Source organism: Pelophylax lessonae, assembly GCF_965119305.1.
Source record: "Pelophylax lessonae genome assembly, chromosome: 7".
NCBI classification, from domain to species: domain Eukaryota; kingdom Metazoa; phylum Chordata; class Amphibia; order Anura; family Ranidae; genus Pelophylax; species Pelophylax lessonae.
This window is the reverse complement of record NC_138774.1, coordinates 151190068-151215485: the sequence shown is the minus strand read 5'-3', so window position 1 is coordinate 151215485 and position 25418 is coordinate 151190068. Positions and strand designations below refer to the sequence as shown.

The following is a 25418-nucleotide window of genomic DNA, read 5'->3' as shown; positions in this document are numbered from 1 at the left end:
ACTGCGTTGCCTTTTCTACGGTTGCGTCTCCCACCCCTCATGTATACACTGCCTTGGGACATCCCAATAGTGATGACTTGAAGGAGGCGGCGACTGTCGGAGGACGTAAGAGAAAACTGAATTTTTGTAAAATCTTACCTGAAAAATTCCTTTCTCTGAGTCCTCCGACACTCGCCGCCCCCCGCCCCTCTTTTGGGGTTGTTGTCTTAATTCCTACTGCTATGCTACCAAGTGGTCACTGCAGGGGGGTAGTGACCTAGTGGGACAGCCCCAATGGGTGTGTATATCTAAATGCCTTTCTTTTTGACTAAGTCTTATGCCTAGCTACTCCTGCAGAGCGGAAGTCAATACCCAATAGTGATGACTTGGAGGAGGCGGTGACTGTCGGAGGACTCGGAGAGAGGAATTTTTCAGGTAAGATTTTACAAAAATTCAGTTTTTAGCAGTTTATATTTACTAAAATGACTGCATTTCCATATACTGTGGGAGATCAGATGTAGTGAATGGGGGGGGGGGGTCCTGAGTTTAGTCACACTAATGCTCAAACGCTTTATGCTCCTAAATGCTTGTGCAATATGCAGCTTTAGGTGCGTTTTTTTAAGCAGTTTTTCTCTTGCAAAGAATTATGGTGTTCAGAGGAGCAAAGCAAATACCCTCTGTGCCTGAGGCCTAATGCAAAGATAAGAACATGACCGGACCGTTGCTAAATTGTGCATTTTAGGAGGTATAAACCTTTTCTGTTTAAAAGTTTGTGAATCCTGTTAAAAATAACTTGTTTTGTTTGTTAAATGAGCAAAGGTTGTAAAATCTGCTAAGCTAGTATTGAAAATGTATTAAACCTAAGAGGAAAATGTGCAAATGTTACTGGAAATTTTAGGCTTTGAGCACTGGTAAAGATCCACTCCTTTTGATTTTCTATGCTAGTTTTTTTCTGTGCTGTCTATTTTTGAAATTCTGTTCAGACCTGAAAATTGTACTTGTAACTTGAAGAAAACTTATTTTATAATTATTTTTAGAGCTTGATCTGAAATCTCGGAAAAGACTATTCAAAAAAGTACGTGGCAAAGAGGTCTGTATAAATCAAATTTGAATGTAGCTTTTATGATGCCAAACCAAACACAAAACTTTCCTGTTTACCTAACCTGCAGGCTTCAGCAAATATACCGTCTTATGAACACTTTCAACCTCTCCAATCTCCGCGCCGTCAAAGCCGAGGATTTGGCATATCAAAGTAGGTCTTAAACTAATGTTTCATTTGATAAAGAGCAGACCCCCCCCCCCACCCCAGTAAAGTATTGCAGTATAAGTTTGCCTATCTTTAATCATTTTAAAGTGGAACTTTCTGTATAGCTGTTTTATAGTTTCTCTTATAATAAAATGTATTACTGTAGAAGTGTGTACACTTTTGGAATTTTCACTTACCTTCTGTCTCAAGACCACATACCAAGTAAGAGGAAGTTGTCTATTGTGGGAGAATGGGGGGATGCATACCAATATAAACCTGATAAAGGTTCTAACCGTTACCTATTCTGTCCAAATCCTAAATTAAAAATTGCGTTTGCTAAGATTTTACGTTAATTTTAAATTCACGTGCAGTGGAACAGATAACTCGGCTTTGATAGTTTGTCTAGCAGTTTTACTGCCGTAGATTTTCCAAATCTGAAATCTAAATTACTGGACTGTCTTTTTCCTTCATAATTGCGTTCCAGAGAGTGTGGAAATATGCAGTTGTTTTGTTGGTGACCTAGCTTCTTATTGATTATAAGCAAGCAAAAAATTGGGGGAGCAAACCCTGAACATGTATATCTAAAGCCAGTGCAGCTATGAACCAAGCGACATGTATATTAAAAAAGAATAGCGCACACATGCGCGTTATTCTTTTTTAATATACATGTCGCTTGGTTCATAGCTGCACTGGCTTTAGATATACATGTTCAGGGTTTGCTCCCCCAATTTTTTGCTTGCTTATTATGTATTTGGTCTGACCAGACTTCTGAGGTTGAGCACCCCACCCCCCACACACACCTGTACTTTATCAGTGTCCACTATCAAGTAGATATAGGAGGAGTCCCTTGTAGTGCATTAGCACATCTCTCCCAGCAAGGAGTGTTGTCTCCAAGGGTTAGAGAGGCTGGATTCACCCCTTTTTTATGGATAGTGTAGGACCCACTGATAATGGGGTACTTTGACGTAGTGGTGGGCTTGAGCACGATATGGCCATATGGTGGGACTAAATCCCCATTTTTATTTATGGATTGTCTCCATATTTGATCGTATTTCATTTCTTTTGCATGTGTGCGCTATTCTTTTTTAATATTCTTATTATAATATTGTTTATAGTATGGTACATTTTAATTTGAATCCATTATTTAGCTTTTCTTTTTGTTTTTTTGTTTTTTTTGTGGTTTGTACTAGAGTGAATTTGCATTAATGTAACTTGCGTACATATGCGTTTTACATTATTTCTCATATTCAAGGTCTTCACCTCGCTATATTAACAGACATGCCATAATAAACCCAGAGATTCCTTTTTACCACAGTCCAGGGAAGAGGTGCTACCAGAACTTTGATAATTATACCTATCGGACCCGGTAAGCATATAAAAATTATTTGGGTATGAAGTATTATAAATTCTGTACATCTCACACATGGAGCAACCACAAACCTAAGCCCAGAAAAGAGAATAACAGCAATGATCAAGCCATCTACTACTTTGCAATTTATTATAAAAGAATTAATTTTAGATGTGTATTTTCACCTTTTGAAAAAAAGCCATTATATCTAGGAGCCTAAAATGACAAAATAGTATCATCCTATGGAACATTCACAAATGCATACTGTCAAAAGAATTGGAATCCCAACCTAATTCTTATTTCTCTCTGCAAAAGGAAGCAGATTGTATCCAGCTGTTGGAGAAATTTAAGTTTTCTTTGTTTTTGGTTCTACTATGCTGATATTTTCACGTACTGGCACAAGATGTTTTGGGCAAGATTCGGCCCTTTTTCATGAGTATCATTGTACCTAAGCTTACATAAAGTATGCACCACCTAATAGAATCAAAGGTTTGCTATAATGTAGGTCAACGGTTCCCCTTGAAATCTGGACATTAATTACCTGTACCCTCTATTTGTTTTTAATGGTTTCCAAACTATTTGTGCTTCTGATTTTGGTCTAATTTTATACAACTTTTTTTAATTCTTTTTTTTTAATTGTTATGCAGTCCTTGTAAAATTTGTTTAATTAGCAAAATTACCTCCCTGAAGCTGTCAGTACCCTCTGTGGTACAAATCTTGCTAGCTGAGAAATCGCATCTTAATAAAACAAGTCTGTAATAACCAATAGCAAATGGCTTTTCTTTTTGTACATCATGGGACACAGAGCCATAAATCATAACTTGTTATATAGCCACCTACAGGTGAAGGACACTGGCAACCAATTAGAAAGGATGTCCCCCTTTATAACCACTCCCACACAGGAAGTAACTCAGTTTTTTCACCAGTGTCTAAAGGTGATGGTCATGGTGGAGAGTCTCTCCGCATTTTTTCTTCAAAGAAGAAAGAAGATATGTGATATACCCCAATCAAAGTTCACTGAATCTAAGGGATTAGCGATCAGATCCGTCTAAAACAGTCAATGGACTAAAAAGATGGTACCTGAGCCTCGGAAAGCAGATAAAAGGTTTTTCCTGTAATGCTGTCCTTTTTAGGCGCTGAACCCTGGGAGCTGGACCCTTGGAATACCAAACCCCAAAGGCGCTCCGTGCAGGGTGCTCTACAGGTCCAAGGCAGTGGCCCCTCTAAAACAAGGGGACCCAGTCCTTGAAGGTCACCAAGACAAAGCTTGCCGTGATGGTGAAGATTGGATTCCTATTTCACACTGAATCCTGCAGCAGGACTGATAAGTCCAATTTTTAAAATATTTACACACACATAGCAAGCTTTGAGGGTAAAATTGCTGGCATGATTGCAGATAGTAAATATTTTGTGCACTGTTCCCTTTAAAAGATGACCGAGTGCCATGTGAGTCTCTGCATGAGACTATGGATGTTAAGCCTAGGCAAAATACATCTTGTTAAGCATTATTTCTTTGCTTGTTTTTCTGGCACACTGTTTTCACCCTGTGCAGATCACCTGAAAGATATCAGCTGTGACAAACCAATGTGTGCATGAGACTATGGGTTTTAAGCTATGCAAAAGACATCTTGATGAAAGCTCTGGCTTTTTCTCTGCGATTAAATGTGCCAATTATATCAATTGTGATTATATGAGCTTGAGCAGTTGTGGGATTGATGCAAAGTTTGTTTAAACATTATTTCTTTACCTATTTGTTATCGCACTGTTTTTGCCCTGGGCTGATCACCTGAGAGATATCCGATGTGCCAAACAAAATTCAGCCTAAGCTGCTCTCACCCCATGTGGTTGTGGTTTTCACCTTGGCACATAATCGCCCTCATGTTCGTCTCTTCTCTTAAAAGCATGTCTGTGGCGAAGACCCATTCACACACGATGAAATCTTCACCTTTTAAAACAGGCGTACGCCACATGAAGGGAGTGTTTTAATGCAATTGACGGGCACGTGGACGCGACGTAGCACGGCACGCATGCACAATACAGCATAAATGGGCAAGGTTTCCAACGTGCTAGCCTCAGCCAGAGGCTGAAGGGGACTCAGCAGCAGCAGCTGGGTTGTGTGAGTCACTGTGGGTGTTTTTCACTGGCACAAATAGGTCCTATATCTTGGGATGATCAGTGCTGTGTGCAATAAGCTGTATAAGCTTGGCACAAGCCTTCAGTACACTGAAGTTAGTACCTTAAGTTTGTCTTGCTATAAAGCAAGGTCTGCCTGAAAAAGGGCTGGGGGTGCACAGTTGGAAGAGGCATTGTGATGCCGCCGTCACGCCTTAAAGGTCCTAGCAACGCTTTCTAGGTGTCTACTCCCCCTGCAGAGCCAGAGGTGACTAGCCAATCTGAGCCATTACGGTGGTCACTGGTCAGGCATAGTAGCGGCTTCTGCCGCAACCTATGTCACTAAGGACAATTTGGCATCGGCATTATCCAGCCTTGCAGGTAGGATTGCTGGCATGATTGCAGCATCACAAGGAGGGAGGAAAGGGGATAGATCCCCCTCACCTGAGCCTTCCACTGAATCAGTTTAGGATTGGGAAGAGGATGTGGAAGAAGTAGCTGATGATGGCCTTATGGAAGTTAAAGCTGAGGTTTCCACTTCTGGGGAGTCAGGGTCAGAGGAGTCTCTATCAGCCTCTCAAACCCAGAGATTGTTCAGTTTTACTGAAATGGTCTGGCCTGGATACAAATTTCCTCCCTCTAGAGAGGGCTGAAGTCTTTATCCTCTCTAGGCTCATAGCACCCTCCTCCTAGTCCTCAGACATTTCCCATACATCTGCTCTTGAAGCACGAAATGTATAATGATTGAGACCATCCTGATAGGATTTTTGTTCCTCCTAAAAAGTTTTCACTATTGTATCCTATGGAGGAAAAGTTTACTAAGAAATGGAATATACCCACTGTGGATGCTGCCATTTCTTCAGTTAAAAGGAGTTTAACCTGCCCTGTGGATAATGCCCAGGTTTTAAAGATCCAGCAGATAAGAAGTTGGAATCTTTATTGAAAGCCTCCTTTGTGGTTGCAGGATCTGCAAAACAACCAGCAGTAGCAACCGTAGGAGTTTGTCAGTGTCCAAGACAGTTCCTTCTCAAGAAGAGTCGGTGGAAGATTTGTCAGATTTACCTCACTTTTTGTTTCATAATGGATGCTCTTACGGATTCTGTAAGGCAAATGTCACGGGTTGATCTAATAGTGCATATGCGCAGAATCCTTTGGTTAAAGAGCTGGTCTGCAGAATTACCATGTAAAAGGTTACTGGCTGGCTTCCCTTTTCAGGCAGAATGGCTTTTTGGTGAAGATCTGGATAAGTATATCCAAAAGATCTGGGGGAGGGGGGGGGGTGGAGGAGTACATTGCTACCTGTAAAAAGGAACAGCAAACCTCCTTTCAACATCCCAGCACTCTTACTACCAGTGCTTTTAATTCCAGACGGTGGCAACGGTCTCGGCCATCTGGGTCCAGAACCAAGCCTTCAGGGCAGGGTCAGAAAAAGCCCTGGGCCCAGAGATCAGCCAAGACTTCTTCTAAGCCTACTCTGTGAAGGGCCCCCCCACTCGGGTGGTGGGAAGGCTGCTTTGGTTCTCGATGGTTTCCAAGACCACTGGGTTATCTCCACCATTTCGCCGTTTCGTACAAACTGGAATTTTGGGTGTTCCCGCATCCTCGGTTTGTAAAGTTAAGCATACTGACAGATCCCCTAAAAAGGTCTATTTCTGGTGTTGGACCAGCTGAGGGCCCAAAGAGTTATAACGGAGGTTCGGGAGAATGGAAGGTTCAAGGGTTTTTACTCCAACCTGTTCATAATCCCCAAACCAATCGGAGATGTGAGACCTATTCTTGATCTCAAAGCTCTAAACCAGCTTCTGAACGTTCGTACTTTCAGTGTGGAGTCAATTCGTACAGTCGTAGCCTCCTTGTAGGGAGAGAAATGTCTAGCATCCATAGACATCAAGGATGCATATCTTCATGTGCCTATTTTCCAGTCTAATCAAAGGTTTCTACGATTTGCAATAGAAAACCGTCATTTTCAGTTTGTGGCCCTGCCCTTCGGGTTAGCCACAGCTCCAAGAGTGTTCACAAAGATCCTAGCTCCAGTATTAAGGTCCTGAGGGATATCCTCCAGACAGTACAGTTCCTAGAAAGTCTGGGTTGGATAATGAACTTGGCAAAGTCCGCATTACAGCCGATCCAGCATCTGGAATATCTGGGTCATCTTGTGGACACAGTACAGGCAAATAGATTCTTGCCAACAAGAAAGGTCACAGACCTGAAGGATCTTGTTTGGTCTGTAGTAATGCTGAGAGATCCTTCTATATGTCTTTGCATGAAGTTATTGGGGAAGATGGAGTCTGCATTCAAGGCATTTCCCTATGCTCCATTCCATGCCAGACCCTTACAGAATAACATTCTGTCTACATGGACTGGAAGGGTTCAGTCTCTGAACTGGTTCATGTCTGGTGCCAAGAGTACAATAGATTAAAACGGGAAGGGAAAAGGGATGAACCCACCGCTCCAAAACAGTCCGCAGAGCTGTGATCCCAGAGAGGCTGGAGAAAACCCATGCAGGGTGCTCGCTGAGGTCCGTGGCCCGGAGAGTACAAATATGCAAAAAGAGAGGATGCAGCACTTCCAAATGCAGGAAAATTGTGGACTTTATTGCACATAAAATCATCCGACATAGACCATAGGACAACACACCATATAGCGTTTCACACGATAGTGCTTAATCATTGCTGGTTACCATAGGGTGTGTGGATTCTATTATGGATCAAAATATGCAAATGATCTCAATCAAAGACAATTAGCATTTGTCCAGGTTTTTTTCAAAAAGATCCATCAGAGAAAGCACACACCTGTACAATTAATTTGATAAAGATGTAGTGGAAAATACAACTTTGTTCAATGTGAATAGACAATAAGAAAAAAGACTTGTACCACAATACATATAGTGAAAAAACTGCATATATATCAGAAAGGCATTTATAGTGGCAGTAAAATGAATAAGGAAAAATGTATATGCATGCCACAAAACACCATAAAACCATCTTTTTTGTATAAAAACAAAGGCAAAGAAAAACGATATTCCTTGCATGCACAAATGCATACACCCAACAATAAACCAAAAAGTATAAAAATGAGAGATAACGGGGATTTCAGACATTACCTATCAACATCCCCACCTCTTTTAAAAGTGCACTCGTTATTCACTCGCTTTATCTGGGCAAATAAAAAATCCCGTATCTCCCGTGTACAGCTGTCATGGCCCAAGTCAAAGGGAGGCTTGGCCCTCCCGGATATTCGTAAATACCATCAGGCATCTCATTTGGGTAGAATCATTGATTGGAGACGGCACGCAAGTTTTAAGTTATGGGCATATATTGAACTTTCGCAGTCGGAGGTAGACTTGGGAGGCGCTCCTTGGTGCTTTAACTATCTGCCCCAAGACCTTGTGCACCACCCTACAATTGGTCCAACTTTGAAGGTCTTTATTTTGCTAATAAAATGTTCAACCTTAACAACAATGGATTCGCCCTTGATACCGATTTTGGGCAACCCAGCTTTCCCCCCTGGGATCTCAGACCGCTCTTTAAGAGATTTGAAAAAAAAGGGATATCTACAGGCCTCAAATTTTGTTCAAGGTGGGCATTGGCCCACCATCGCAGGTTTAACTGACTTATCTGGGCCTTTCCGATTACCTTTTTGGAATGCTATTCAGTTGCACCATTTCCTACAGTCTCTCCCAGCTCCTAACTTATTAAGTAGGGACCTAACAACATTATTCGAAAAGTATTGCACTGGCAACGAAGCTTTGCCCAATTTACTATCCAAGGTCTACCACTTATTGGTTCTACCACCAGAGGGTAAAAGCTTGCCCTGTTTGGAAAAATGGGAGAGAGACTTGGAATGTAGTTTTACGGCGAAAAAAGACGTAATCACATTAGCATTGAAAACTCTCGTTTTGTACTAAGTTGCAAGAAATGAATTACAAACTGCTTACGAGGTGGTATCGGGTTCCGTCCTTGTTGCACAAGTTCTCCGCAAATGCCGCAGACCGATGCTGGAGATGCCAAGAGGAGACAGGAACTATTTTACATATATTTTGGACTTGACCACAGCTAGCCCACTTCTGGGGAGAGGTGTACACGCTCTAGCTCAAGTATTTTCTGACGGGGAGATCCTTTTTCTACATATCTCTACCCTGCCCCTTGAGAGTTACAAGAAATCGATTCTGTTCCATATTCTGAATGCAGCTAAATCATGTATTCCTCTATTTTGGAAGACACTTTCTTCCCCAACGATTAGTGACTGTATCCGTAAAATTGAAGACATTAATAAAATGGAAGACCTACGTCTTTCTGCACAATTTAAAAAGGAACTTAACAATAAAACGTGGGGCTCATGGAACAGTTTTGTATTAACAGACCAGGGGCAGAGCTTATTGTGTCCTACGAGGCTAGTAGCCAACACTGATCTTGAAGTCTAAGGAATTAGCCCTTTAGTATAAATAGTTTCACTAGAGGGGAGTCCAGGGAGGCCCATTTCCCCTCCCCCCCCCTTTTCTTTTTTTTTTTTTTTGGTTTTGGTCTGTTTTTTCTTCGTTTTTTTTTTTTTGTATTCGAAAACGTAGAAGGAGGTGAGGTGGTCATTGTAGCATCTGTGGCAGCCCAATGAGTAGTGCGTGATCTTTAATGATCTACTTCTCTTGGGTTCCTACGGAAGCGGTTATATTCATTTTTTCTTTTTTGATATATCATCAATTGTTTCTCTGTTGATGTAGCCTGATAATGTTATTCGCAAATAATGAAAGATGTATTTATTTGGACCTGCATGTATGACCTACTTGCATGAATAAAATATTTGGAAAAAATGAGAGATAACAGCCAGTAATGGCTGAATATGTATATACATTGTTTCACAAATATCTCCCTAAAAGCACTAGTTGCCAAGAAAAGGAGGGGGAGGGGGACAATAGTTTCTTATATTGATCAAAAAGTATGTATAAACTATATGCATGATATGATGTAATAAATCCCTCTACTTCCTCTTATTACCTGTCATTCCTTGTTTTTTGTTATTATCCCCACAGAGCAATTGTAGAGTGGTGTAAATAGAAAAATATATATGGGAGCCACCTCTGTAGATAGATGTGAATGAACATGTGAAAAAATATACATGCAATGGCAACAAAAAGTGGCATATATATATATATATATATATATATATATATATATATACTGTTCACATATGACAAATTATGAAAGATATGTAATAAAGAAATCTCTAAATAGAAAAGCGCAATGGATGCTAATCAAAATAGTGGCAGATATCCCACTCAAAATTCATAACTTTGGGGATACGGGTATCTAAATGAAAAATCCAATAGACTTCGCGTCTACATAGAAGTTTAAACATGTTACCCCCCCCCTTCTGCAAGACTTATTTTTTCCACGATTTGGAATTGTAACAGATTAATATCCCCATGATGTTGAGTATTAGTGTCTAGCAACATTTGTGGATTTTTTTAATCCTAATGTCTCTTAAATGTTTACGGATGCGTTCCCTCAATTTGCTGGTAGTTCGTCCCACATACTGCATATTGCAGTCTTTACATGTAATGACATATACAACATAACTGGTATTACAGTTGAAAAACTGTTTGATATGAAATATTTTATCAGTAATGGAAGAGATCACAGTTTGACCTCCAAGTATATGTGCGCAACAGGAACAATCTCTTGTTCCACACCTGTAATTGCCCCACACCTGTAATTGCCCTTAAAGTGCACCCTATGGTAACCAGCAATGATTAAGCACTATCGTGTGAAACGCATTTGCTGAATGGTGTGTTGTCCTATGGTCTATGTCGGATGATTTTATGTGCAATAAACTCCACAATTTTCCTGCATTTTGAAGTGCCGCATCCCCTCTTTTTGCATATTGGTGCCAAGAGTACGTCAGTCTGAATTGGTGGTTGGTGGCCAGAAATCTGGAGAAAGGTAAATCCTTTCTTGCAGTAACCTGGAAGGTGGGGACTACAGATGCCAGTCTCTCCGACTGTGGATCGGTTCTGGAGGAAACCAATATCCAGGGGAAATGGTCTTGGGTAGAGAGAGGTCTCCCCATCCCCATTCTGGAAGTCCGAGCAGTCAGTCGGGTTCACCCTGTGAGGGTGCATTCCGACAATGCCATGGCTGTGGTTTTTATCAACCATCAACCGTCAGCCCAGAAAGAGGTGGATATCATCCTATCCTGGGCAGAGAAGTTTGTACCATGCCTGACAGCAGTTTTTATTCTAGGGTCCCAGACGTAGATCTGTTGGCATCCAGGTTCAACAACAAGTTGAAGAGATTTGTGTCCAGGACCAGGGATCCACTCGCAGTCGGAGTGGATGCTTTAGTGACTCCTTGGGAGGAGTATTTCTTGATTTATGCCTTTCCTTCGGTGCAGCTAATACGGAGTCTGTTGCACAGGATTCAGCTAGAGGGGAATCCAGTAATCCTGGTAGTTCCGGCATAGCCGTGGATGGTTTGGTATGCACATATCAAAAGGTTTGCAGTGACAAGGCCTTGGGCCCTTCCATTGCGTCCGGACCTACTCTCTGTGCTGTATAGACTCTAAATTTGACAGCTTGGCTATTGAAGCCTTAAACTTAAAGGAGCGGGGTGTATCTGGCCCTGCAGTTTATACCCTGATAAATGCCAGGAAACCAGTCTTTAGAAAAATCTATTACAGGGTCTGGAAATCCTACATTACCTGGTGTGAAGCCAGGAAATGGCATCTCCGCAAATATATCATCGGGAGAATTCTAGCTTTCCTTCAAGCAGGGGTAGATATGAAATTAGCCTTGAGCACTATTAAAGGGCAAATTTGAGCCTTATCGGTTTGCTTCCAAGAACCAATAGCTTCCCATTCATTGGTTCAGACCTTCATCCAGGGGAGGTTACATTTTGCTTCCACCATTATGTCCTTGGGACTTCAAATTGGTGCTGGCAGTTTTACAAAGACAGCCTTTTGAAACTCTGGGGCAGGTTCCCCTGGTTCTTCTGACCAGGAAACTGGTCTTTTTGATTGCGATAACTTAGACTAGAAGGAACTAGCAGTTCTTTCTTGTAAAAAGCGATTCTTGATTTTTCATCAAGATCGGGTGATTACGTCCACACCCAGGTTTTTTGCCCAAGGTGGTGTCCGCCTTTCATTTGAATTAGGACATTACACTATCTTCCTTTTTTCCCTTTTTTCCAGGTCACTCAGAGGAGGAAAAGTTATTGCATTCTCTTGATGTAATGGAAGCACCCAAGTTTTACTTGGAAAGATCAGCACGGATTCCTAAGATGGAGAGCTTGTTTGTGCTGCCAGAAGGGCCCAGGAAGGGGTTGGCAGCATCTAACTCTGCGATTTCTTATTGTGTTCGCCAGGTTATTACCCAGGCGTATGATTTAGAAGGGAAGGTTCCAACTTTTCCTGTAAAGGCACATTCTACCAGAGGAGTAGGTGCCTCTTGGGCACATCAAGACTCTATGGCTCAGATTTGCAATGCCACGACCTGGTCGTCAGTGCAAACGTTAACTCATTTCTATCGAGTGGATGTTGGGACCTAGGAGAAATCTGCATTTGGCCGCAGTGTTCTGCAGGCAGCAGTGTAATCATTTTTGTGGTCGGATGGCGGTTTTTATTTATATTTTTTTTGGTGTCCCCCCCCCCCCCCCCCCTCCCCTCAGATGCATTGCTTTGGAACATCCCATATGCTATGTGTGATGGTGTTCATCATCACTGGGAGTGAAAGACAGATAATTAATGGTTTGAATTGCTTCAGATGGGACAGTAATATTTGTCAGCAACATCTTCATATAGAAATATGAAGATTTAATCCTACTTTACACTGGGAGACTTAGACTGTTATAGACCATTGCCATGAAGTCTGACTCCTAGATAATGTGTATTGTGTGCTTGTCTGTGAGAGACACAGATTGTCATTGGCAGACTTCCCTATTGTTTGTGTATTGAAATGGAATGTGGATTGTGCCTGTCCCATTGTTAAATGTTAATGTTCTCACATTGTTCTGTCCAGATGGCTAGATAATTAGTTTAGGTTAATTTTGTTCCTGTATACACTTTCATCTGCATATGATACATACATATACTGTAATCAGCCAGAGGGGAAGGATTGTGTACACTGTATGGAAATGACTGAGGGTAAACCCTGTTTCTATTGGATTGTGAATGTCATGTCCTGTTCCCAACAAGGTCCACTGGGCGGTAACCTTGTGGGGGAAAACTGTATTAAAGAGCATCTGTACCATAAAAGTTTGAGTTCTATTTCACCCTCAATCTAGAGTCCTGTCTCTCATTGGGTAGAACCTGCTTCAAGGAATTGCTATGCTATGCTCTTCATACTCCCTCGGATAATCGCTAAGCTCTTGTAAGAGCTTGTGTAAGAGCTTGTTGCTACTTCACACTCTGGGGAAAGAGAGGGTCACCCACGGGAACCTGGAGCCTTGTCGTAGGTCCAGGGTGGGTAGGAGACGGTGAGACCCCAACCAAGTTGAGGTGGGTCGTGGGGGTCTGAGGTGGTTTTGGTGTCAGGTGGACTGCTTGGAACTCTCAGGAAGCACTAGGAGCATCAGTCAACGGAGGTACCCAGTCGGCATGCCTGTTGAGCCGTTACATTATTGATTTATGGCTCTGTGTCCCGTGATGTACAAAATGAAAAATTGTTTTTTTTTTTTTTTTTAATACAGACTTGCAGTACCTGTAAAATCCATTTCTTGAAGTACATCACTGGACACAGAGGTCCCTCCCCTCTTCTATGGGGCCTTTTATGCTTGCTACAAAACTGATGTACTTTCTGTGTGGGAGGGGTTGTATAGGGGGACATTCTCTGATTGGTTGCCAGTGTCCTTCACCTGTAGGTGGCTATATAACCCATGTGTTATGATTCATGGCTCTGTGTCCCATCACTTCAAGAAATGGATTTTACAGGTAAGTCTGTATTCAAAAAATCTATTTTATCCCAAAGAGGAAGACACAAAGTTCACAAGCCATTGTGTATTAAAAAGGTCTTCTGATTTATTAATTGCTCTGTATAGTGTGGAAGCCAAGTTACACCTTTTTTTTTTTAGTCCACACGGTTTGCTTATCTCTAGTCTGTATATATTTAAAACCTCACTTGCTGTAGCAGTAGAATGGTAAGTTTAATGCCTTTTTATTAGTACAAACGTGTCCCAGTACTGTTACACACATTGGGGGGGGGGGGGGGGGGGATTTAATAAAGCTGCCATGCTACGTTTCTGCTTTTAATCCCTCCTAGTTAATGTATTGCGCCATATTCAGGAAGCATCTGCAATGCTTTTGATTTGGACAGGCACCAAATTCAGGTAATTCTAAAATGCACCACATTTACATTGTGCTGCAATGAATGTGCCAAATTCAAAATAAAATACTGACAGTTCATATCATAACAGTGTAGCTAATTAAAGTGGTTAAGCCACTGTCATATCTTCATATAATCCTCTGTTCCCCAGTGTCTGTGTTTTATTTTTAAAAAAAATGCTGTTCTATTCCTGATTTCAGAGCAGCAGTTGCGCGACCGGTCACCTCTCCTGATCTGACAGCTAGAGCGGGATGGGCCGACAATCCCTGCTGACCTAAGTTGGGAGAAGAGGGGTGGCAAGTCACATGAGCGCCGAGTGGTGCTCTGAAATCGGGTACAGAACAGCATTTTTTTTTTTTTTTTTTTTTTATAAAACACACACACTGGGACACACAGCATGATTAACCACAGAGGATTATATGAAAAATGTAAAGTAAGCAGGAGGGGCAGGCACTGGGATCACAAGGTATTTCAGGTAATGGAGCCAAATTACACAGCACAAGCACTGTTATAGAACATGCTTTTTTTTGGGGGGTAACAAACACTTTAAGACCGGTGCAGGCAGATTTTGCTTAAGTGTCATGTACTCTGAAAGTGGCACTCAATGCACCAAAATAAAGTACAAATTCCAGACCGGTACATGCATTTGGGGCATGCTGCACCACTTTTAAAAAACAAAACCGAACACTGACCTCTGTCTGCGTCAGTTTTTATTAATTCCAGGGATTACATTGGCATGTAGAGCACTCTTTTTCTATGAGGCTTAAAAGTTTGTTTTTGTGAGATCAGACTGCTTCCAAGAGTGTATAGAAAATCATCAATCTTTTTTTTACCAAAGTACATATGGTGTTGTGATCTTTCATAGCTCAATGCTACTTTTGACAGAGTTATCATTCTTGTTTGGTTAACATTAAAGTTACAATCACATTTAGCTTAACCGCTCACTGAATGTAGTGATTCTGCTTTCAAACCTAATATGCTATGCACATTCTTCATCATGGTGAGGCTTCTGTAGTTAATGGGTTTTAAATTTGTGGAGTACTACCATACTGCTAAAATCAGAAAAAAACTTCCCAGCATCTAAATTCTCATTTCTCTAGTTGTTGGGTCAGAAGTCAGAAGCATCTCCTTGAGGTTTGAGAACACCGAATTGGGTATTCTTTATACACATTATCTCACCCTCCTCCCCTTTCCAACATCCATTAGTTTATTTTAACTGCATTCAAATGTGTCATTGATCTATTTAAAAAAAAAAACTTCCTGATAAACTAAAACTTTTTTTTCTTAGTAAAATTAATTTTTTTCTGTTAACAGGTCATATACACGGAGCCGCAGGCAGATGCCTTGTGTAAATAAAGAATGCCAGTTTGGCTATGTATCTGATAGAGATGACGAACAGCGAGGCTTGGACGACTCGATAACTTATTATGAGATTGAGGAGGGAGATGATGCTAACTTCCCAACTTTGCCTGTAGGTGTCAACATACAACTGGTAATTCAAGTTAAAGCAAAACTTCACCCATAAGGGGAAAATGTGGTTTCCCCAGCAAACCATACCAGTGGGGTTTTTGGTCTCCCAGGACACTTTTGAAACCAAGGGAACAGGAACCCAGGGAGGCCAAAAACCTCACTTGTACAGTGCCTTGCGAAAGTATTCGGCCCCCTTGAACTTTGACCTTTTGCCACATTTCAGGCTTCAAACATAAAGATATAAAACTGTAATTTTTTGTGAAGAATCAACAAGTGGGACACAATCATGAAGTGGAACGAAATTTATTGGATATTTCAAACTTTAACAAAAAACTGAAAAAATTGGGCGTGCAAAATTATTCAGCCCCTTTACTTTCAGTGCAGCAAACTCTCTCCAGAAGTTCAGTGAGGATCTCTGATCCAATGTTGACCTAAATGACTAATGATGATAAATAGAATCCACCTGTGTGTAATCAATCAAGTCTCCGTATAAATGCACCTGCACTGTGATAGTCTCAGAGGTCCGTTTAAAGCGCAGAGAGCATCATGAAGAACAAGGAACACACCAGGCAGGTCCGAGATACTGTTGTGGAGAAGTTTAAAGCTGGATTTGGATACAAAAAGATTTCCCAAGCTTTAAACATCCCAAGGAGCACTGTGCAAGCGATAATATTGAAATGGAAGGAGTATCAGACCACTGCAAATCTACAAAGACCTGGCCGTCCCTCTAAACTTTCAGCTCATACAAGGAGAAGACTGATCAGAGATGCAGCCAAGAGGCCCATGATCACTCTGGATGAACTGCAGAGATCTACAGCTGAGGTGGGAGACTCTGTCCATAGGACAACAATCAGTCGTATACTGCACAAATCTGGCCTTTATGGAAGAGTGGCAAGAAGAAAGCCATTTCTTAAAGATATCCATAAAAAGTGTTGTTTAAAGTTTGCCACAAGCCACCTGGGAGACACACCAAACATGTGGAAGAAGGTGCTCTGGTCAGATGAAGCCAAAATCAAACTTTTTGGCAACAATGCAAAATGTTATGTTTGGCGTAAAAGCAACACAGTTCATCACACTGAACACACCATCCCCACTGTCAAACATGGTGGTGGCAGCATCATGGTTTGGGCCTGCTTTTCTTCAGCAGGGACAGGGAAGATGGTTAAAATTGATGGGAAGATGGATAGAGCCAAATACAGGACAATTCTGGAAGAAAACCTGATGGAGTCTGCAAAAGACCTGAGACTGGGACGGAGATTTGTCTTCCAACAAGACAATGATCCAAAACATAAACCAAAATCTACAATGGAATGGTTCACAAATAAACATATCCAGGTGTTTGAATGGCTAAGTCAAAGTCCAGACCTGAATCTGTGGAAAGAACTGAAAACTGCTGTTCACAAACGCTCTCCATCCAACCTCACTGAGCTCGAGCTGTTTTGCAAGGAGGAATGGGCAAAAATTTCAGTCTCTCGATGCGACTTACAGCTGTAATCGCAGCAAAAGGTGGCGCTACAAAGTATTAACGTAAGGGGGCTGAATAATTTTGCACATCCAATTTTTCAGTTTATTTGTTAAAGTTTGAAATATCCAATAAATTTCGTTCCACTTCATGATTGTCCCACTTGTTGTTGTTTCTTCACAAAAAAAATAGTTTTATATCTTTGTTTGAAGCCTGAAATGTGGCAAAGCTCTATGTTCTATTAGGAGAGCAATATTTATATTGCCACAATAGACCGGATAACTATTTTATAAAAAAATAGGTCCCTGGAACTGCTAGTGACAGTTACATATTTTTATTGGTAGAAACATAGAATGTGTCGGCAGATAAGAACCATTTGGCCCATCTAGTCTGCCCAATATATATGTTTTGTTCCTTTTCATATTTATTTCTGGTTTCCTTATCCCTTAACCACTTGCCTGTTGGGCACTTTCACACCCTTCCTGACCAGGCCAGTTTTCAGCTTTCAGCACTGTCGAATTATGAATGACAATTGCATGGTCATGCAACACTATCCATTTGAAATTTTAATCCTTTTTTGTCACACAAATCAAGCTTTCATGTGGTGGTATTGAATCACCACTGGGTTTTTTTTTTTTTTTTTTTCTAAGCATTCAAAAAAACCAAACATTTTGAAAAAAACAACTTTTTCTTAGTTTGTTTATAAAATGTTGAAAAGAAGTCCTTTTTTCTTCACTGATGCGCTCATGAGGCTTCACTGAGGGGGCACTGCACTGATAAGCAGGACACTGATGACCAGTGCCCTGATTGTCTGTGTAAATGATGTGCAGACAAGCTTGCCTGTTAATGGCTCTTTTACTCCTACAGACAGTGTGGGAGGAAAGGACTGCCGACAACTGGCAAGTCTGTTTACATGTGTAGCCATATTTCCAGGCATTGGGCCTGAGGTGGGTCTGCCATTGTTACCGGAAACCCTTCCAACACATTTAAGTTGAAAACCCAAGTGTGAGAACGGAGACCATGACCATTCTGGCATCTTTGGTTTGTGTTGTTTATTTTATAATGGGGATGGGAGAAGGGGATGAGTGGGATACTCCTCTGGCTCAACTAGGTTTAACTGCGACACTTTGTCGAAAATTTACTGGTTAGCACTGTCCTGACACCAGCTGAATGCCGACCAACACTTCCTGGCGCTTTTAAATACTGTTCCGCCGAAACTTAGATTTTAACTCCTTGGTTAACTCAGAAGATCCAGGACTGTAATGATCCTTGACTCTTGACACTCTGTCTAGCTCAAAAGTCCCGTGTATGACTCCCTCCAGCCCTTCATCACTGAGGTAGCTCCTTGTAAGTGCTTGTACTGCTGCAACTCTTACACTGCACACTTGACTCTTCAGGGCCCAACCACTGGCACCCCTCTACACTTCCAGGGTCCTCTCACTAGGCAACCCCTTTTACACTTCTGGGTCCTTTCACTAGGCAACCCCCTTGACACTTGCAGGCTCCAGGATCCCTGGGACCTTCACCGGAGTGGTCCCCTCTACACTAGGCAGATCCCAGTGGCAGTTCACAGTACTCACGACCTTGGAAGGCTTTCCTGGAAATGAACCCCTCTTTCTCCCCTGGTCCTCGGCACACCGGATCCTCTCTGCAGCTCAGCTCTCCCTTCTGGATTCTCAGGCAGCCACCCAAGACACCCGATCCTTCTGACAGCAGGAGAGACAGCCGTACTCTCCCTCCTGGGACTCTGCTTTCCACCAAATACGCTGCGTCATGCGTTCCCTCCAAACTTGTACCCACTCCCACAATCCTCCTGAGGCAGAATCTTCCTTCTGGAGTAGATACAGCCCTGAATGGGCCACTGATTAGGTTTCCTCCACTGCCCAATGAGAATCCTCTCATGGAGCCAGTGGCGAGACACCCCTCTCAGCAGCCACACCTGGGAGACATGACAGTACAGCTGAAAATCGTGGCCCTGCTGTTAGGCAGCCAAAGCCCATTATGCTTTTACCTAGCACCTTTCTTGTAGGGTGCTACACATGTGATCAGCTGTGTCCAGTCACAGCTGATCCACATGTAAAGGGCCTCTGTGATTGGTTCATTACCCTGATCTGTGCGGTTCTGGGATGACTCCTATTGACATCCACCTAGAACTGAACTACTGCACTGTAGTTGTCTTTTGGCTATAGCGTGGTAGACAAGTGGTTAAAGCGATATTAGACCCAAAAGTGAACTTTTAATGTTGCAGCTTACTAATTTAAGGAAAGGTTTACTGAATTGCGCATTTTAGATTCTGAAATGACTTTGCCACTCTGTAGAGCAGCTTTTATCAACTAGGGATCCATGAACCCTAGGGTTCCTCGACACTGGTTCCTTGAAAGATGAGCAGTCAGCATAGCATCCGTTATCTTTTTAGCAAATTATAAGGGAGGTACTAACAACCAATGTAATGGGTATTCTTCCACTGACCACCACTTTAATGGTGCCCCTCTCCCAGTGACCACCAATGTGATATGGTCCTACTCTCAATGAACACCCTTTTTCACTGATCACCAATTTAAGGAAACACAGTGTGTACGGGGGTCACATTTTCAAACAACACCAATTTTGGGGGGAACATTTCAATTTTTACTGTGTGATATTTGTTGTTAGTGGGGTTATTAGTATTATTTACTATGCATTATTATTAAGCGTTAGATATAAAATATTTTAAGTAGGCCACATTTTATATTTTATTTTTCTCTTGCGTCCTCTGACAGTCGCCGCCCACTCATACATACTGGGTATTGGTCTTATCCACAGGAGTAAGCTAGGCAGAAGATTTTGTTAGAAACATTCACAAAAACTTTGCATAGACACGCCTATAGGGGGCTGTCCCTCTGGTCCAATACCCCCCCTGCTAGCAGCATTCCCAATTCAGTTTGTCTTTTGCCTAGTTAGAAGTAGGCAGGCTTCCCTTGGCTGGGGCTGAAGTCTCAGCCTTTTCTTCTTAATTTTTTATTTCTGCAAGTGATTTTTCTATAGACTTCAGGCTTTTTATTTGTTCCTGCGCTTAGTCAGACTTCGGAAGACTACAGCGTTTGCGGAGCTGGGAATCGCACTGGTTGTCCTAGGGCCTTATGGAATCCCAGCCTGCCATTGAGCGTTAGCAGGCTATGCGTACGCCCAGGCCTCGCAAATGACCTGTCTCTGTCCTCAGGGACAAAGCCTGCGCAGTGGCTACTTCGCTAGGATGTCTCAACTGCGGTATGCCGTGTGTTGCTAGCGTCCTGTTCGGCTGACGGCACCCCCACCCAGAGTGGGAGGCTTCCTGTCAGAGCGGCACCCACGTTTTCGCTGGACCGGTGAGTACCATGCTACCCCTCTATCTATGGCATTTTCTGTCGGGGGTGTATGTGGGGCCTCTGTCATGAGGATGGCAGTCTTTGTGGAGTCTGTGATATCCCCTTCATGTCTGTCTGTATGGTTCCCGTGTGTCCCTTCACGGTCCCTGCGGGGGCGCTATAGCAGTTCTGCCGCGGTGTGGGGGGGTTTGCGGGGGTCCCTGAGTCCCTAGTGATGCTTATGCAACGTTTGGGGGTACAGACGTGTGGGGGCCGTATCAGTATAAAAACCGCGGGGCCGCCATTTCGGGGGTGGGCAGGCTGTTTGGCCTCATTGTGAGGGCAGCAGCCATTTTTTGTAATGCTTGGCGCCCTTTCAGGTGCCATCTTTAGTGTGGGCAATGTGTTTTCCTCATGTGCTCTGCGGCTATTTTCTCGGAGCCTCCCCCATAGACTTACATTGGCAACCATTTTCTTGTGGCTCAGACCTATGTTCGGCCTCTAGTGGCGTGACATAATTTCCTCTTTCCAAGCACTCAGATCGAGCTGGCAGCATGGTACTGTATAGACTCGCTTCTGGGGGCTTTCTCTATTTTTTCGGGGTTATATCTCTGCTGGCAGTTATTTCTTTCAGTGCTTAGTAGCACAGGCTAGTCACTCATTGCGGTACATTGCGGTGGGAACCGCCGCTATCGCCGATTTTAAAGGGCCAGCGCCATTTAATTTTTAAGTGTTTCTATGGAGTCCCAGGATAGCAAATTCCCCCCAGCTCTGGTGGAGGGTTCAGGTACTCCTGGATTCGTGCTGGACTGTGGCCCCCAAGGTGGACCACACGGTATCCAGGTTGAACAACGCCACTCTGATGCCCGCGGAGGATTCTCCGGTGTTTAGGGACCCGGCGGATAGGCGGGTGGAGTCTCTTACCCACCACTCCTATATGGTGGCAGGTTCCTTGATGAAACCCATGTTCGCCTCAGTAATGGTCTCTCAGGCTGTGGTGGAGTGGACTAAGGTGCTAAGACGCACCCTTGTGGCGGACTCCGCCCCTCCTGCTACTCTGGAGTTGGTGGACCAAATTATTCAGTGTTCTGCTTCGTGTTATTGAACTGTTGTATAACACTAGTCAGACAGCTTAACAATAATTCAGAAGTCAAGAATCGGGAGACATCAGATCTGTATGTGTATTCTTTTTTTTTAATAACTTTGTAAAACTACAACAAAAGCATAAACAAAACATATGTGTCAGTACATTAAACATTATACAGCAGCCTCACACCATCAGTGAAGGTACTTAAAGACAATTCCATCATTAGTCCTGGAATAGATAGGAGCTCTTCTGCTGCTGTCTGCTGTATCAGGGGGGTCCGTTGTGAAATGGAGGAAATACAGTTCCAGGTTAAAGGTTATAGCCTCTCCCTCAGAAGAAGAAAACACTACTTCCTGTCGAGCTCTGGCAAAAATAACTATAAGAACTAACTCTGACCACTAGATGGCAGCAACATCAACAACATTGCAGTATAATCTGTAACAGCACTTTACTATGACCTATATGGGCAGAACACTCCCTGTCTGGCATAATTTATGTCACTACCCAAACAATTACTGCTATGGAGAAAAAACATATAAACAGGAAAATGGATCCTAGTTAGTCTGAGATCAAAACTATAATGTCAGTTATAGGTCTGAGATAAATTAGGTCTGAGATAAATTCGGGCAGTCTCATTTTTTACAATCTTAACCTCTACCTTTCTAACCTTGCTATCCCTGCTTGGTAGAACATTGACAATAAGTCCTACAGGCCACGCGTTTCTGCTCTCTTGGCTGTCCTTCAACAGAACAACATCACCTGCTTTTACATTTGGGCGATCCTCAGTCCATTTACTACGGCGTTGCAGGTTTGACAGATGCTCTCTCTTCCATCTTTTCCAAAAGGTGTCTGCCAAGCATTGTACTTCCATTGTTTCACATGAACTTGGGTTGTACTTATGGTTCCAGATAGAGCAGACAAAGAGTTCACCTTTTGAATTAACAACATTGCTGGGGTAAGGACCATAGGTGTATCTGAGTCAGAGGACACAGGAACTATAGGCCTGGCATTCATAACAGCTGTGACCTCTGCCATAAAGGTGCTTAAAGTCTCATGGGTCAAGTGAGCAGGTTTGGTTTGTAGCAACATAGCGTCCAAGATTCGCCTGGCAATACCTACAAGTCTCTCCCAGACACCACCCATGTGTGAGGAGTGTGGAGGATTAACCACTTGCCTTCTGTGCACTTAAACACCCTTCCCATCCAGGCCAATTTTCAGCTTTCAGCGCTCTCACACTTTGAATGACAATTGCGCGGTCATGCTACACTGTACCCATATGAAATTTTTATCATTTTTTTTCACACAAACAGAGCTTTCTTTTGGTGGTATTTAATCATCTCTGGGTTTTTTATTTTTTACAAAAAAAAAAGAAAAAAGACAGAAAATTTTGAAAAAAAAAAAAAGTTTTTCTTATTTTCTGCGAGTAAATTTTGAAAATAAATTTTTCTCCCTCACTGATGTGCGCTGATGAGGCGGCACTTATGGGCACTGATAGGCTGCACTTATGGGCACTGATAGGCTGCACTTATGGGCACTGATGAGGTGGCACTTATGGGCACTGATGAGGTGGCACTTATGGGCACTGATGAGGAGGTACTAATATGCCGCACTGATAGGCGGCATTGATAGGCGGCACTGAGAGGTGGCACTGCTGGGCACTGAGAGGTGGCACTGCTGGGCACTGAGAGGTGGCACTGCCGGGCACAGAGGTGGCACTGATGGACACTGATAGACGGCACTGATGGGCACTGGCGGATGGCACTGATGGACACTGACGGGTGGCACTGATGAGCACTGATGGGCAGCACCATCAGTGCCCACACTCAGTGCCCATAGTGCTGCCAGTCAGTGCTCATCAGTGCCTAGATGAGCAGGCACTGATGGGCACTGACTGGCAGCACTATGGGCACTGATTGTGGGCATTGATGGGGGCACTGATGGCGGGCACTGTGGGCACTGATGTGGGGGCACTGTGTGTATGTTTTTACCTTTTAGTAATCAGGGCACTGGTGATCAGTGCCCTGATTACATTTGTCTGTGTCCCCAGCGGCTGTCGGCTCCCCCTCCTTCCTCACACTGCAGTGTCTGTGTGAGGAAGGAGCGCCGGCGATGAGAGGAGATCTCATATGTTTACATATGAGATCATCTCTCATTGGACGGCTTGATCACATGGTGAATGGCCGCTGTGATTGGACACGGCCGACACAGATTCTCCCCGATGCGCGCTCGCGGGAGCGCGCGGGGGGGCGTGTCACTGGAGGCCGTTTAAAAACGGCCTCCCGAAAATTCGAGTCCGCGCTGCAGCCGTATATAGGCTGTAGCGCGGATGGGAGGGGGTTAAAGACCCATGTACATCCTCTGTCTTAGAGAAAGTCTTGCAATTGTGATTCACTGTCACAAATGTTAAGTTCTTTGCAGGCTCCCACAAAGTTTGTTCCTCTGTCAAAACTGAGCAGTTTTGCTGGGCCACGAATTGAGAAGAATCTCCTCAAGGCATTAATAAAGCTTGATGTTGACATGGCTTCAAGTAGCTCTGTGTACAGCTCGGGTAGACAAACAAGTGAAAAGGACTGCCCATCGTTTACTGTCCGCGCTGCCTCCTTTAGTGCGACGGGTTAAAACAGACCACGAACCAAATACATCTAAGCCCACACTGGTAAAAGGTGGTTGAGCAATTACTCGGTCTTCTGGCAGCTCTGCCATCTTTTGACTTTGTAATCTTCCTCGCAGCTTGCGACAGATGACACATTTGTGTATAACAGCTGATACCAAGCGTTTGCCACCAAGAATCCAAAAACCTGCAGATCTAATTGCACCTTCTGTGATGTGTCGCACTTGGTGAACTACTTGTTCATGATAGTACCTAACAAGCAGTGTCGCAATGTGGTGATCATAAGGTATAATGACAGGCTGTTTCTCTTCCTCTGAAAACTCAGCAAGAGACAAACGTCCACCTACTCTCAACAACCCATTCTTGTCTAAAAAGGGGCTAAGCCTCCCAAGACGGCTTTGTTTTGGAAATGTCTTTTGTTTTTTGATGCAGTCAATTTCCTTCTGGAAGTGGATAAACATTAGCAGTGTATATCTGCTCACAGTGTGCTTGGTACAGAAAGGATGGACCTGAGAACCAAATAGAGTTCTGAAGGCATGCTGCTTGAGTAGGTCTAGTGGCATAATCTGCAGGGTTTTGCTCTGTAGATATGTAGAACCACTGATCTGGGTGTGTAGATTGGCTGATTCTATTTACTCTGTTGGAGACATACAGATAGAACCTCCTAGTGGTGTTGCAAAATGTACCCTAGGACAGTCTTGCTATCGGTGAAGAATTTCACAGCACAAAGTCAGTGTCTAGTTCATCTGTGATTAGCTCAGACATTTTGACTGCAAGTACAGCAGCACACAACTCTAAAAGAGGAATAGTGCGGGCTGGTTTAGGGCTTAATTTGGACTTTCCCATGACAAATCCAACATGACACACATTTTCTGCATCAATTACTTTCAAGTAAGCTACTGCACCTATAGCTGTGGTGGATGCGTCTGAAAAGATACACAGTTCCTTCCTGCAAGCTGATGATAGAGATACGGGCACATAGCATCTGTCTATCTTTAGGTGCTCTAACGTTTGCAAGGATTCTGTCCATTGAACCCACTCACTTAGTCTTTCTTGTGGAAGCAATGCATCCCATTCACTTTTTCCAGATGACCGTTCCCGAACTAGGACCTTACCTCTTATTGTCACAGGTGATACAAACCCTAGGGGATCATAGAGGCTATTTACGGTGGATAGAATGCCTCTGCGCGTGAAAGGCTTTTCCTCTGAGGAAACTCTGAAAACAAAACGATCCGATACTAGATCCCAACTTAGGCCTAGGCTTTTCTGCAGGGGAAGAGTGTATGTACCTAGGCAAAGATCTTTAAGGTCCTTAGCTCTGTCTGCTTCAGGGAAGGCTTCCATTACTACTTGGCTGTTGGAAGCAATTTTATGAAGACACAGGTTGGATTCTGCCAGCATTTGCTTTGCTTTACTGAGGGTGGAAATTGCATCTTCAGGTGTGCTAGCAGAAGCAAGTCCATCATCTAC

General features: G+C 43.1%; 1 protein-coding gene across 1 annotated transcript in view; it reads left to right on the top strand.

Annotated features, from left to right (window-relative positions):
* The window catches only part of LOC309559816 (UDP-N-acetylglucosamine transferase subunit ALG13-like), a gene marked incomplete at both ends in the record, with an annotated part of 487662 nt that overhangs the window by 251488 nt on the left and 210756 nt on the right, over positions 1-25418 (top strand). Inside the window, 4 exons of the mRNA XM_082263251.1 lie at positions 1017-1069; positions 1149-1231; positions 2478-2591; positions 15310-15466. Coding sequence (XP_082119377.1) covers positions 1017-1069; positions 1149-1231; positions 2478-2591; positions 15310-15466 — 407 coding nt within the window. The remainder of the gene's footprint in view (positions 1-1016; positions 1070-1148; positions 1232-2477; positions 2592-15309; positions 15467-25418) is intronic.